General features: G+C 44.7%; 1 protein-coding gene across 2 annotated transcripts in view; it reads left to right on the forward strand.

The window, feature by feature from the left end:
- The first annotated feature begins 642 nt into the window (after positions 1-642).
- The window catches only part of NEK2 (NIMA related kinase 2), a 163423-nt gene continuing 149963 nt past the window's right edge, over positions 643-14102 (forward strand). Inside the window, exons 1-2 of one of the 2 annotated variants that reach the window (XM_029593258.1) lie at positions 643-1041; positions 9011-9228. In XM_029593258.1, coding sequence (XP_029449118.1) covers positions 9044-9228 — 185 coding nt within the window. In that variant the 5' untranslated portion in view covers positions 643-1041; positions 9011-9043. Of the gene's footprint in view, positions 1080-9010; positions 9229-14102 lie in introns of both variants that reach the window. The other variant, XM_029593257.1, reaches the window with a different exon arrangement.

Below are 14102 nucleotides of genomic sequence, written 5' to 3' on the forward strand. Positions count from 1 at the left end.
AGCACCTCCTTTTTAGCACAACCCCTCATTTTAATATTGGAGTGCGAGCTCAGGAGAGGTAGCTGGGCGGCAGTAGGGAAACGGGCACTCAACACTGAGTGCCCATTTATTGCATTGGCCCTTAACTCTTGCTTCATTTGTTCTACTCCATCTGCCTTCTCCATCCTGTTTACAGATCTTTGCATCATCTACAAAATGACAAACTTTTCCTACTACCTTCCTTTGCAATATCACTTATGAAAATATTGAACAGAACAAAATCAAGAACCGACCTCCCCAAAGGCACTGTCTTTTGCATTTTATGCCAGTTATTACCATAATGAAACGAAAAAACTTGGAGGGGCACTTTTCATGGCTATCATGAAAAAGTGCAAATTTGCAAATTAGCTTTTTATTTATTTTAAAACAAGCAGAACACTATAAAACCGTGTTCTTAGGGAAAAAAATGCAAGCAAGAAAAATAAAGAACCAAGCACACAGGTAACGTGAACAAGGCAGGCACGTATGCCTGGTGCTGTAACCAATACAGGTTGGCAGGTGCGCGCACTCCCAACGCAGGCCGTTAGGCGTGACACGCTCTCAGGTTTCACTCCTCCTGCTTCCTGCCTCGGCTCGTAGTCGTTTGAAACACGCGCCGTCTCCTCGCGCCCCAGCGGCTGCCCAGCAACCAGCAAGCATCCGTTTTGTTTTTTCTTTCCTCCGCCAATCAGAGAAGCGGAGAAACGTCGATTCCTGCCAATCGGCTGCATGCGTGCCGAGCGCGGCGTTTAAAGGTTGGCGTGACGGGGCGACAGAATTTCTCTTTCATAACTGGAAGGGGAAGAAATCAATAGTACATTCGTGGTGTTGGTTATTTTTGTGGTATTTCCCCTAGGGAGCGCCTTTTTCTTTCTTTTTTTTTCGTTTGGTGCAGAGGCGGTGGCTGTCGCGTGCCGGTTTAACACTCGGCGGTCCTTTCCCTGCTCGGTGGGTCGCTAGCAGCGATGCCGTCTCGCGTGGAGGACTACGAGGTGCTGTACACAATCGGCTCCGGCTCCTACGGCAAGTGTCAAAAGGTCCGGAGAAAATACGACGGCAAGGTACGGGAAGGGAGGTGGCCGGAGACGGGCTGGTTATCTGTCTAGCTTTGACGCGGCCCTAAGATCGGCAGTGCGTGATCCTCCGCACCTTCTCGCGCTCCGCCCGAAAGGCCACAAAGAAAGCGCTGTCAGTTCTGAGCTCTGGTCGTTCCTGAGCTTGATTGAAACTGTAGTCCGAAGCAGATCGAGAAGCCTGCAAACGGGAGATCTCTCTGCAGTACTCCGCACGTCCAGCAGGGGGGGGGGGGGGGAGGTAACTGCCCATTAAGGAAGTGGGACCTAATCCCAGTGTCTTCTGGTGCTCTGGATTTTGGGATTGTAGAAATAAAAAAAATAGTTACAACCCTGGTGTTCTGGTTCAACTTCTCCTTCAGTTTCCTAACGTGATCGTGAGCTAGCAAATCTCTATACTTTAAATTACCACTGATCTTTGTGATAGAGGCTCTGCAACTCTGAACTAACGTTTGTCTGTATAATAATTATAGGTTTACACAGCAGTACTTTGTTAGTTTTTCATGTTCTTAGGGGGTTTTTTTGTTTGTTTTTTTTGGCATCTTTAAATTGCCCGACCATTGACCTAGCCTCTGTGAAAAGTCTAGTCTCTCAGTTTGTAACTTCAGGTAGTTGGTATTGGTAGCCCTGATTTTACGGAATGCTGGTGCTGCTCTATAATTTTGTATGAGAGAACCTTGTCTCAGGTGTAGCCTGTTCAGTGCGTTCTTATCTGTTATTAACTGGAACGAAGAAATTCGACCATATAACCACAATCCTGAATTCTTTACATTAGCTACCCATTAAACAAAAGATACAATTTAAAGTCTTATGTTTTTTACACCCATCTTTAAATAATGAAAAAATAGTGGCTTAACGCTATAATTCATCTTTACAAACCCCAAAGAAGTTTGAGATCATTGAATCAAAGATTGCTCTTTGCCCTCTATACGCATAGCACATCTCAGTGAAGTTAGAGATAAAGCCATATCCATTTCAGGCCCAAAATTGTGCACTACCATCCCTGCTGAATTGAGAATGCAAGGAGATTTAGAAATTTTTCAAAAACAATTAAAAACTTGGTTGTTTGAGAAGGCATTCAAAGAGGTTATGGTGAGCAGATAATATTTTCTAAGCAGCTAATATGTGTATATTAAGAGACTTTGAAGGTATTTAATTTTATCATTGCTATCCTTCTGTGACTTATTTTTTTTTAATTTTTAGTCTTCACTGTTTCTTTTTTTATTATAATTTTTTATTTATGTGACAAATCTATACAAGATACACATCTGGAAGGGAAGCATGAGATTGAGAGAAAAAAGAAAACCACAATATAGTATAGGTATATTTTTATTTATTTAAAAGTTTTTTATATACCGCACATATGGGCACTTGTGTGTCCGTCTAGGCAAATAACATTCTCAATTTCAAATTCAAGTCCTCAAAGCTTGGGGGGGGGGGGGGGAGAATAATTAGAGAAGTAAATGATCAACTAACAACAACCTTATACACAATAGGGAACTTCTTACAAGTTATTCTGACTGGAGATCAGGAAAAGAGCTGAGGGTGTTTTTCCAATCAAAAATTGAGTCAGCTGAGGAGGGACATAAAAATATATGAAATTATTCAAATACTTAACCATGCTCTTACATGGAAACTTTAGAAAGACCTTCCCCCCCCTTTTTGCTGAACCCTTGAGCACAGAAACAGAAATTGTTTATGCTTTTTTTGAGTCTGTCTAGAGAGACATCTGGGAAGAATCTTACTTTAAACTGCAGAAAAGGCTCTGATCTATGACAAAAAAAAGTCTCAACAACCAGTCTTTGTCTCACTAGTTTTGAAGCCTGATAAAGAGAGTTGCTGGGGCTGCCATAGCAGTATCCGAAGTCTCAAGCATAGCAGAAACAGCTATACTGGGACCAAGGGCTCCATTCGTTCTCCTTGTACATCATCTGTAGACCTTTTAAAATGTGGTAGGTAACATATTTTAGCAACTGGGGGAATGGCATTCTCAGGAACCTGCAAAAATTCCATTAAATATTAAACATCTCTCTAGGAGTCTAGGAGATATTAAATGTACTTTTGGAAAACTAATTAACCTGAGGTTCTTACGCCTCACAGAGTTTTCAAGATTTTCAACTTTTCAAAGTCATATTGGCATTTTCCCGTCGCTAGCAGGGCTGAATTAGCCATGCTGTCATGGGAACTGTCAATCAGGGCCTGGGAGGTGGAACTTCCAAAGAAGAAGTCAGAGCTTTGCTCTGTGCGGCTGCGCATGAGTTCCTGTGCAGGAAACAGAATCTCCTCCAAACCCTGTCACTGCGGCAAAATCATGTCCATTATGGATGGACATGATAGCTGCTACCGCTGCCAGGGCCCCGAGCATGATCAGGGCGCGTGCGAGCACTGCGGCCGCATGTCGCCCAGAGACAGAGAGCACAGAAGATCGAAGACCTCAAGGCCTGAGCGGGGGGGGCTCTTATGCCCCACCGTCGGAGGCCCACTCTTCGCCAGGCCCTGTAAAGCCACAGGGACTTGAAGGTAAGACGGGCCTCGTCGATGGATCCATCGTCCTCCAGACCTGGAAGACAAGGCCATGTTAAAGAGGTCTCCAGGGGCCGAGAACCCCACAAATCAAAATCAAAACCTGATAGGGGTCTACGCGTCGCTCATCCCTGGAGCCAGCGGCGCAGAGCGCAAAACACTACGCCTTTGGAGAACCGAAGCAGAGCCCAAGTCAACCGGCGCCGGATCTGGCGTAAGTAAAGTTGATACCGACGCAGTATCAGTCAACGCAGACGGCAGCAGCGTTGACACCACACAAATCGAAGCTTTGCGCCGAACCAACTCCGAAGGTGAAGCTGACACAGACACTGGCGCATAGTGTGGGCAGGGCGCCAAAGCACGGCGTAGGATCGACGCAAAATTTGATGCACGGCACCGGAAAGGCGCACAAGGCATCATACTAGACTCAAGTCTAAAGACTTGAAGCACTCAACTAATGTTTCGGGACATCAAGTACCTGGACCGAGTTTTGCGGTGACTGGAACCAGTCTTCCGAAGAAACATATGTTGGATTCAAAAGCCAGAGAATCGACAAAGCATTCAGTACGAGACCGCTCACCCATTTCAAGCCCTCAGTTTTCTAGGCCTTCGACCTCATCGCTAGGACAGCAGACACCAGGTCAAAGGTCTACCTCGGAAGATGATTAGATTAATGTTCCACCGCGTTCCTCCTCTTCCTCATCAGCCTCTCAGGTGTACTTGGACCTGTCTTCCATCTCGAGGTGCAGGGAGCGAAACCAGGTTCTTCAGGAACCGCTGGCAAAAAAAGAGGACATTCAGCAATGACTCACGCCTGCAACGTCAACTCGTGGGAAGGCCTGACTCAGATTTTAGTGGCAGCTGTGTCCCCACGACCTCATCCAGGACCATTGAAGCCTCGCATGCCACCTTAAACACAGCAAGCTCTTTTGGGATTCTTTGAAACAATACAATTTAGTTTCACTCTCCCTTCTTCCCCAACAGCGAGTTTGCCATGCTCTGCCCCTCCATCACGGGAACAGACTCCAGAGCCCCCCACAAGAACCCCACCATTCAGCCCTCCACTACCTATGGAGGTACATCCGTCACCTGTCTGACCGGACTCGCCTCAGTCTTCGCCAGATACGTCAACAGGGTACACCTTGGACCCACCAGAGGATCCTCCATAGCCATATTCACCACTGGAGGACTTTCCTACCCCAAATTCTTGGAGAAGGCGGGTTCAATCCTCCAGTTAGACATCCAAAAGATACCCGATCCATGAGCGGAGACGTTAGGCTGCCTCAAGATTTTTGACTTGCCAGCTGAGCCTACTTCCTTACCATCTCACAAAGTCCTCGATGCCGTTTTAGAGAAATCGTGGGAGACCCCATTCACACTGCTCCGGTGTCTCGCAAAGCGGACTTGACGTTTCGGATGAAGCAATCGCCCTATTACATGCTACTGCAGCTTCCCCACACATCAATAGTGGTGGAGTTGGCCATGCAGAGAGCCAAAAAATCCAAACTGCATGCGTCTGCGGGGAAGGACCATCGCTGCTTGGATGAATTTGCTAGAAAAACATTCCAGGTGGCGATGTTATCAGCACATATACATCATTACCAGTTTTACATCGTGCAATTCCTGTACGAATGCGTGCAGGCAGTCAAAGGGATGCTCTTTACATTAGAGCTTACTTCTCCGACCACACTACAACAGATACAAGACATAGAGGAAGGCATTAGACATTTTGCTTCGGACGATCTACAAAGCCTTTGAGACCTCTACTAGATCTTCAGCAACAGCCATTGCAGCTCGTCGTATGGCATGGCTCCAGGCTAGCGCGATCCGAGAGGACATGCACAGTAAATTTAGCAAATCTGCCGTGTAAAGGCGAGACCTCTTCGGTGATAGTTTTCAGGAGACTGTAGCGAGTTTGAAGGATCAGTCCACTGCTGTGCAGTCTCTGGCTGCCCCGTCCACATATACTTCGCAGCGGGACATAGACAATCCTTCCAGCGACTACCTTTCTGGCCCTACACCTCTTACCAGCCTCCCTCCTACCAGCCGCAGCAATGGACACAGCAACAGCCATCGCAGAGAGGGAGAGCACGAGCTAGATCCCAGCGCAACCAGGGTCAACACCCTTCTGCCCCTGCCAAAACATCTCAATCTTTTTAGTGATTCTGTTGCTCCCACCACAACCCACACCACCAGGCAGGATAACATGCTTGATGGCGTGGTCTGCAATAACGTCCGATCGTTGGGTTCTGGACATTGTACAGAATGGTTATCAACTCCCCTTGACAATACCCTCGCTACCTCACCTTACAACAAGGTGCCCCAAAAGACACCAAACCAGCTAGTGGCGGAAATCAAGTCACTACAACAACGGGCCATTTGCTGTATTCTCCTTTCTACCCACAACAGGGGTTTCTATTCTCCTCCATACTTCCTAATTCCTAAGAAATCCGGAGGCCTTCGTCCAATCCTAGACCTCCAGGAATTGAACAAGTATTTGGTGAAAGAGAAATTCAAAATGGTATCCTTAAAAACCACATTACCTCTGCTTCAGCCCAACGATTGGATGTGCTCAGTAGATCTGAAAGATGCTTACATGCACATTCCTATCCACCTGTCTTTGTGGTGTTACCTGTCTTTCCAATTCAAGGACGAGCATTACTAGTATGTGGTCCAGCCTATCAGCAGCCCCCAGAGTATTTACAAAGTGCATGGCGGTGGTGGTGGCTTCCCTCCGGCAGCGAGGGATGAGGATCTTCCCATACCTTGACGACTGGCTTCTGGTGGCATTGACACCCTCGATCAACTACAACAGCTAATAGAGTGCTTGGACAAGTTGGGACTAGTTATCAACTACCAAAAGTCAACATTAACCCCAACTCAAATTCTGCAGTTTATAGGAGCTCGATTAGATACCACTCGGAGCAGAGCCTTCCTGCCAGAGGACAGACTGTTGGAGATGCTGCGTTGGCTACGTACCCTCAGAGCAACACAACAACCTTCAGCACGTCTGACACTGTGCAGGGACACATGGCAGCAGCCATTTACACAGTACCCAACACACGATTACATATGCGACAACTACAGTGGAGGTTAAAGCGTCAGTGGAAACACTCACAGCCCTTGACACACACAGTGATCCTCACTCCAGAGATGTTGAGCGACATAGATTGGTGGCTCAACAAGACTGCTAACCACAGTACTTACAACCGATGCCTCTCGCAAGGGTTGGGGAGCGCTTATGGACCAGTTGCAAATGCAAGGACAATGGTCGCAGCACGAACAAAATCTGCAGATCAATCTGTTAGAACTCAGGGCAATTCGACATGCGATACAAGCCTTTCTCCCTCAACTTCAAGGTCACTGCGTAATGGTATACACAGACAACCAAGTGGCGCTGTTCTAAATCAATAAGCAAGGAGAGTCAGGTTCATGGTCCTTCTGCAAGGAAACACTCCTCATCTTCGACCATGCACACTGCCACGCCATCCACCTCCAAGCGACCTACTTACTGGGAGTAATCAATACCTGGGCAGACAGACTCAGCAGGATATTCTACCCTCACGGGGGCTGGTCCGGAGGCCTCGACCACGCCCCCGGGCCGGCACCATGCCCCCCAGTCCCGCCCCCTAGTCCCGGGACTTACGTGCGTCCCGGGGCTGTGCATGCGCCGGCGGCCTATGCAAAATAAGCGCGCGTAAATCCGGCTGGATTTACGTGCGCAGGGCCTTTAAAATCCAGCCCACTGTGTATGATCAGTCAGCCATCTTGGCTCCACTCCCTTACTTCACTGTTGCTTATCTCATTTTTACCCTCTATTTTTATTTTATTAGTATTTCCTTTTAATTAGTTTTTAGTGTATTTTAATTTATTCTTTAATCATTTTATTATATTGTTTAAGTCATTTGATATCTATGATTTAACCTGTTTTATGATTATTTGCTCTTAAATTTAACATTGTAAACCGTTATAATTGATTATAAGAATGATGGTATATAAAAGTTTCTAAATAAAAGGCTGCGGGCATAGTGTGAGTTGTGAACCCGCGAATCATGATGTTTTCCAGCAAGGCATCATTCAGTCTGTCTTTGCAAAAGTCATTTGTGATGGCTAAGATCTGCTTTCATCAAAGGGTTTTACTATAGACACAATAAGAGCAAGCTCTTTATTGATCAGAAGTTATTTATTTAAACTTATTAACCACCTATCAATATTTCTAGGTGGTTTCCAATAATATATCCACAATTGCCTAAAAACAATAAAACCAGTTCAAACCCTTTACATGAAAATAAACAGTACAAACCATCTAAACAATAATACTAGACTATAAATGATCAGTTTCTCCTCAAGGTACATATCAGTTCATAAAATATATATATATTATCTGCTCTTCATAATAGATTACAATTGTACTCACAGCCCTTCTGTTAAGGTCACATATCAAAGAGCTTTTACCATCTTGTTTAATCCACTGAATTATTTTTGTAAATAGCAGCTACTACTACTACTACTACTACTACTACTACTTCTTCTTCTTCTTATTGCTATAGCGCTACTACACATAACCACTGCTGTGCAGATACCCACACAGACATGAGACAGTGATGTGGCGCTCACAAGTTAAGTTGCGCAAGGGGAGAAGTTATGTCTCTTATATTTCGATTATATTCTTTTAATACAAAGTTATACATGGTTTTGTATTTGTTCAGTTTCTATGTTATATTGTAAAGAGCAATGCTGAATTATTGTTTTAATGTAAACCGAGGTGATGTTACTTACGTACCCCGGTATATAAAAATCTGCAAATAAATAAGTTGAAGGACATTTTTTATTTAATTTTATTATTCTAAAAAACTGTTCTTAAGCCCAGGCTTTCCCCCATAGTCATTGATTTTAATATTTTAAAAGAAGCCTCAAAAGGCATTTTTTAGTCAGAATTTGAATACAGCCAGAGAGGGAATATACCAGCTCATGAAGGTTGTTCCAGGTGTATAGTACAGCAAGGTGGAAACATGCAGTTGGAAATTTGAGGTAAGAGAATCTTGAACTGTATTTGGATAAAGAGTCCCTATAGTGACTTGAGATGAGTTAACATGGTTGTAAAGTATTGGAGGAAGACAAGCAGAGCAACCGTAGTTTGAATAAACTGCATATGGTTTTAGTGTAAGACCTATTAAGAATGGGTTGTAACAGTCTTGACGTAAAAAGTGATTATCTATAGCTATGGTAATAAGCAGTTAACTATTCCTCTGTCTGCAGTGAAGGGGTTGATAATGAAGTTTGCTGCCAAATGCAGTCGCTGTATTGATAGAATAACCTCTGCATGTCTTGCTGTTGTGAATCTCTACTGTGTAAAATGGCCATTTTAGACTCATATTTGCACTCTTCTGTTTTAGGTGGTAGTGTGGAAAGAGCTGGACTATGGTAGCATGACAGAAACAGAAAAACAGATGTTGGTCTCTGAAGTGAATTTGCTCCGTGAACTCAAACATCCAAACATTGTTCGATATTATGATCGTATAATTGACAGAACCAACACAACTCTCTACATTGTGATGGAATATTGTGAAGGGGGTGACTTGGCCAGTTTAATTGCAAAATATACAAAGGATAGGTATGTTAATAGAAATTTGATTTTAGTGTTGAAGGAATTTTCTTACTATAGCCATTATAATTGTGGGATAACTGATACTGGGTTGAGGAACTCGTCCTCTTGTGCTTCTTCCACTGAGGTGGTATATATGAAAAATGTGCTTCTGGTGTGATTCTTAACTTCCATTTGGTTATAACTTAATGACACAATTCCAGTAGCCCTATTTGTGGTGGAGAAAATAGAAATCGATATTGGTTATGCTTGATTAAAAAAAAAAATTGTATACAAATTTTTGAGAAGCCATAGATCTCTTCAGATGTTGAACTGAAGGGGCCTATCTAGGCTCAAGCTCATGTGTGTGTGATTTTTGTTGGGCATGTTTGTTTACGTTGAGCAGGACTCTTGCATTTAATTACAATCAAAATGGATATGCATACTACAAAAATTAGTGGGTGCATATATAAAACTCCCCATGTTGTGGCCCTGATAAGGGGATCATTATGGAGTTCTGGCCTGGAATGTATCCCATTTCAGGTCTAAGTCCCTCTTGAACAAGGGGGATACAGAAGCAAGAACTCTCAAAGACCCTTAGACTTGTGAGTTGGTACCAGTTTTGAAATAGCTGCACTCAATAATTTAGTGTTCCAACAAAAGAATTATTTTACTTAAAATGATTGCAGCGATGATAGTGTGATACAATGTACTGGGAGATTAATCCTTATGGTAGAAATCCTATATTCAGTTACAATGTAGTAATCGCCTTAAACTCTTGCAAAGTCCCTTCCAGGATATAATGGAAATGACTTTTCTGGGTAACTTGATTCTGGGACACCTCTTCATCTCTGTGATAGTCCCTGGCACTTGTACTTACTAAATGAAGTTCTGCTCTCTCCATGCTCTAGCACTCTTGACTATTCTAGTCTCTTCTTGATATAAGTACCAACCTGATACTTATATCATCTCCTATGCCCTGAAACTTCTGGAACTTGTCTTAAGTAAAAACCTTTGCTTGGCAAAATCTCCAGTTAGGCTCTGTGTGGCTTCCAAACTCTATTTTGGTAAGCCATGCACCAGCTCCCAAAATACAAAATTGAAAAAGATTATAGCAACTGGAAGTCTTAATATTCTTCCCAGACTTGGACCAGAGACTGCCAGACTCATATACCTGGGGCCTGCAGATCCTGTCACACACTGCTGACAGTCTGCTCTTGTCAGAAACTGGAACTTCACTCCCCTTAAAATGTTCCATGAGCTAGTATTTAAAAATACAAAATACACAGAGTAGGAAAGGCAGTTTAAAAAAAAAAAAAAAAAAAAAGTTTTCTGCTTTCCTGCTTGGGACGGCTGAGGTATTTTTTAGACTACTTAGTTTTGGTTTTTTTCTTAGCAGCAGTGTGTGCAAGGTGGACAGCTGTTAGGGTAAGGATCCCCTGGCCACATATAACATAGTGTGAGGCTTGGTCTGCTGCACTTGCAGGCTGGCTCAGCCTGCAAGTGCTCCTCACCACCCAACAGCTAGCTCAGTGTGCTAGCTGTTGGGTGGTGAGGAGTTTTCAAAAGGGTGGGGGGGAGCAAGCTCCCATTCAGGGGATCATTCAGATTGCCACGGCAAGTCAAAGCTCATGGCTAATGGTGCTGAAAAGCCAGTGGCTTCAGCATGGCAGGCAGAACAGCTTCAGGTGGTAGCTGGGGAAGCAGTCAAACTGCAGCGACAAGTCAGGGCACATGGCTAATGGTGCTGAAGAACTGATGCAGGAGCAGTAGAGTGCATGTCTCATGCAAGGCCCTGGCGCAGTTGGTGCATGGCTTCTGAGTTTCCATAGAGAGGTCCCTGAGGCAACGCTGCAGACTTAGGGAAGTGCCTGGGGGGACTGCGGGCTGGTTTCCTGCTAGCACAGAAACGGCTGCCATTTTTGCAGAGACAATAAACTTTTGGGGAGATGAGGGATCCACTCCTACCATTTCCCCGGCCATCAGGAGTCCTGCAGGTGTGTGCCTTCAGGCTTCCAAGTCTTTAGGCTTCTCTTGCCAGGAAGGTAGCAAGGGGAAAGCATTCACATCCCCTGTCCACGTCCTGCAATTTAAAAAAAAAAAAAAAAAAAAAAAAAGCCTGAAAGGATCGAGGAGGGGAGGAGTTCTAGATTTGGCTTCATGTCCATGTAGTCCCTTGGATGACGGGCCAGAGGAGCAGGGTGTGGGATGGATCTGCTGCAGGCTGGTTGCTTGATGTTCCTTAGGCTTAGGGCATAGGGAGTGAAGTGCAACAGCAGGTCACTTCTCTAGGTCTCAGTCCCAGTGAAGTCTATTACTAGCAATGGTAACATGGGTTCCCTGTACATATCAGGATCAGTCCAGACTGCTGAGATTATGCCTCCCTTCCAGCAGATGGAGTCAGAGAAACAAACTGAAAAGCACCCCTCTTAATCCAGTGTGCCACCTGTGATCCTTCAGTATTCTCTGACTCCAGCAGATGAGGGTGGCAGAACCTGCGGTCCTGATCCTGTTAAATTATATATATATATATATATATTTTTTTTTTAAATTATTATTATATATAATTTACAAATTGGAAAGTGAGGGGTTCTTGGGCCCATAGTTGCCTCTGGCTAGTTCAACTGGTTTATTAAAAAAAAATAGGAGTGCAAGGCAGGGATTTTCTCTGAGAGCCAAATTGCCCAGAGTTTCTTCTTTTCACCCAGTGAGTTGGGGGAATTTACCTGTGGGCTGGTCCCCCGTCCCCCCCCCCCCCCCCCAATTACCCAGAGACATGAAATTCCTCTGGAAGGCGCAGTTTCTGCTTGGCTCAGACCCAGGAACACTTCTTCCCCTGGTTGATTTGGAGCGCAACAGGAAAAAAAACCCTTTAATGATAATACTGCTCTCCCGGTCTCCGGAGGGGTTCTTTTATAGCCAGATACTTACTGTGCCGCAAGTTCCCTTTGTCATGCCGCATGGATCACGGTGTTCTGCCTGTGGGGAGCCGGCAGCGCAGCTCTCCCATGACGGCCTCTGCTCCCAATGCCTTCTCGGGGGGAGAGGGGCTGTCGGAATAGCCTGGTGTAGGCAGGGGAGTGGTTACCACGCGGTTGCGAGCAGCAGAGAGGCCTCTGCAAGCTTTTAGACTTCGGCCCGCCCCGTTCCCGAGCAGCGTGGGAACAGCGGCTATTTTAGCTCCCTCGGACTCTGAGGCAGTGCAGAGCTCGGGGGGAGGAGATTTTCCTCCATAGCTGTCGCCGTCCAGTTTTGAGCCCTGTAAAGCCTCAGGAGTCTAGGCATGATTCTTCTTCTCCTCCTCCTTCTCCTGGGCCCCCCCCCCCCCCCCCAGGGAGGGGAGGCCTTAAAAAGGCAGCATCCTTTTTCGTCCCAGTTTGCTTCTTTTGCACAAAGCCTATATGGAGGCAGAAGCTGCTTTCGATGCGCAAGATCCTCCCCCTGCGAAGGCTCAGAGGCCTGCTGAAGACCCAGAGGGCCCCAGGGTCCAGGTGGGGGTACCACTCCAGACATGGCGACAGCTCCATGCCCTGACCCACTAGGTTTCGCGTCCCAGGATCCAGATTAGTCTGGGGATGTGGATACATCTTCTCCGGTGGATGGAGGTGATCCGTGAGTCCTCCGTTTGTTCCTCAGGGAGGAGCTGGGCCCCTTGATCCCTCACATACTATAAAAGTATCAAACCCTACCACCTACCTCCACACTCAAATTACTTCAATTCTTAGCCATTCAACATTGCTCTCAGTCTAAAACGCTCACAGCTTCAAAAAACCAGTGCCTCCCAAACTTAAACCACACCTTAAATACAGCCCTTTCAACTCCAAACTGACTAACCATCGAATACTCCTCCAACTACCTCTCTTCTCATTTGTACAAATCCTTCCGTATTACTACTCTCAGCACCAGTTAAGTCATAGACATATATAGGGATAACCAAACCGGTATTCACTTTCCATCACAATTGTCACCTAGAAAAACACTTCCCACTCTATCATAGAATTGAGTCCTTGTGGACTAAGTGTGTTCCCTTGATAGATAAACATTTGTTCATGTTGTCAAAAGGTTTGAAACATTACCACCCCGCGGGCATGAAATCTGTTTCAATACAACACATTTTATTTGTTCTATTGTGTGTGCATTGTCTAGCCAATGTCTGACTAGTGGTGCTTCCAATCTGTTCTGATACAACTTTTATGTTGAATAATCTGTGTTCATAAAGATAAGCTGGTATGTCCAATGTATAACTTAGAACAGGGACAGATAATCGCATAATAACACAAGAATTACAATCAGTGGCCTCTTAGGTCATATTTAAATGGTAATGAATCATGAATGAATGATTTACATATCAAAACCTGCGGACAAACTGAACATTTGTTACAACAATACTGTCCCATTTCACCTTCTACGCTCCGCGCTCTCACTGTTGATGAAACCAATTTATCCCATAGATTACGTCCCTGGGTACATGCAAAAATATTTTTTTTTTCTGTAGAGCTTTATGTAGCAAAAAGATTTGCAAATATTGCAATACTATCTTTTGAATTTCATGTGTCTTTGCCGAAAATGGAAGTACACGGACTATTTGATCACTCAGATCGATGTCTGGTCTGTAGATAGAAATCTCTCTCTCATTAAGGCTTGTTTTTTATATTCTGTGACATCACACAGCCTCCTCAGTAGTAAAAACTGGCCCACTGGGATATTATCCCGAAGATTAAGCGGGTGAAAACTGTCATAGTGCAATAGATGGTTTCTGTCAGTAGTTTTACAGAAAACTGTGGTGCTCAACCTACCATGTTCTTTCAGTACCTGCAAATCCAAAAAAGCTATAGCATGCTTATTGTAAGTTAATGTAAACTATAAATTCGGATTAAGTATATTGAGCCAAGATGAAAAAGCCT

The sequence above is a fragment of the Rhinatrema bivittatum genome, chromosome 3 (assembly GCF_901001135.1).
Source record: "Rhinatrema bivittatum chromosome 3, aRhiBiv1.1, whole genome shotgun sequence".
In the NCBI taxonomy this organism is placed as follows: Eukaryota; Metazoa; Chordata; class Amphibia; order Gymnophiona; family Rhinatrematidae; genus Rhinatrema; species Rhinatrema bivittatum.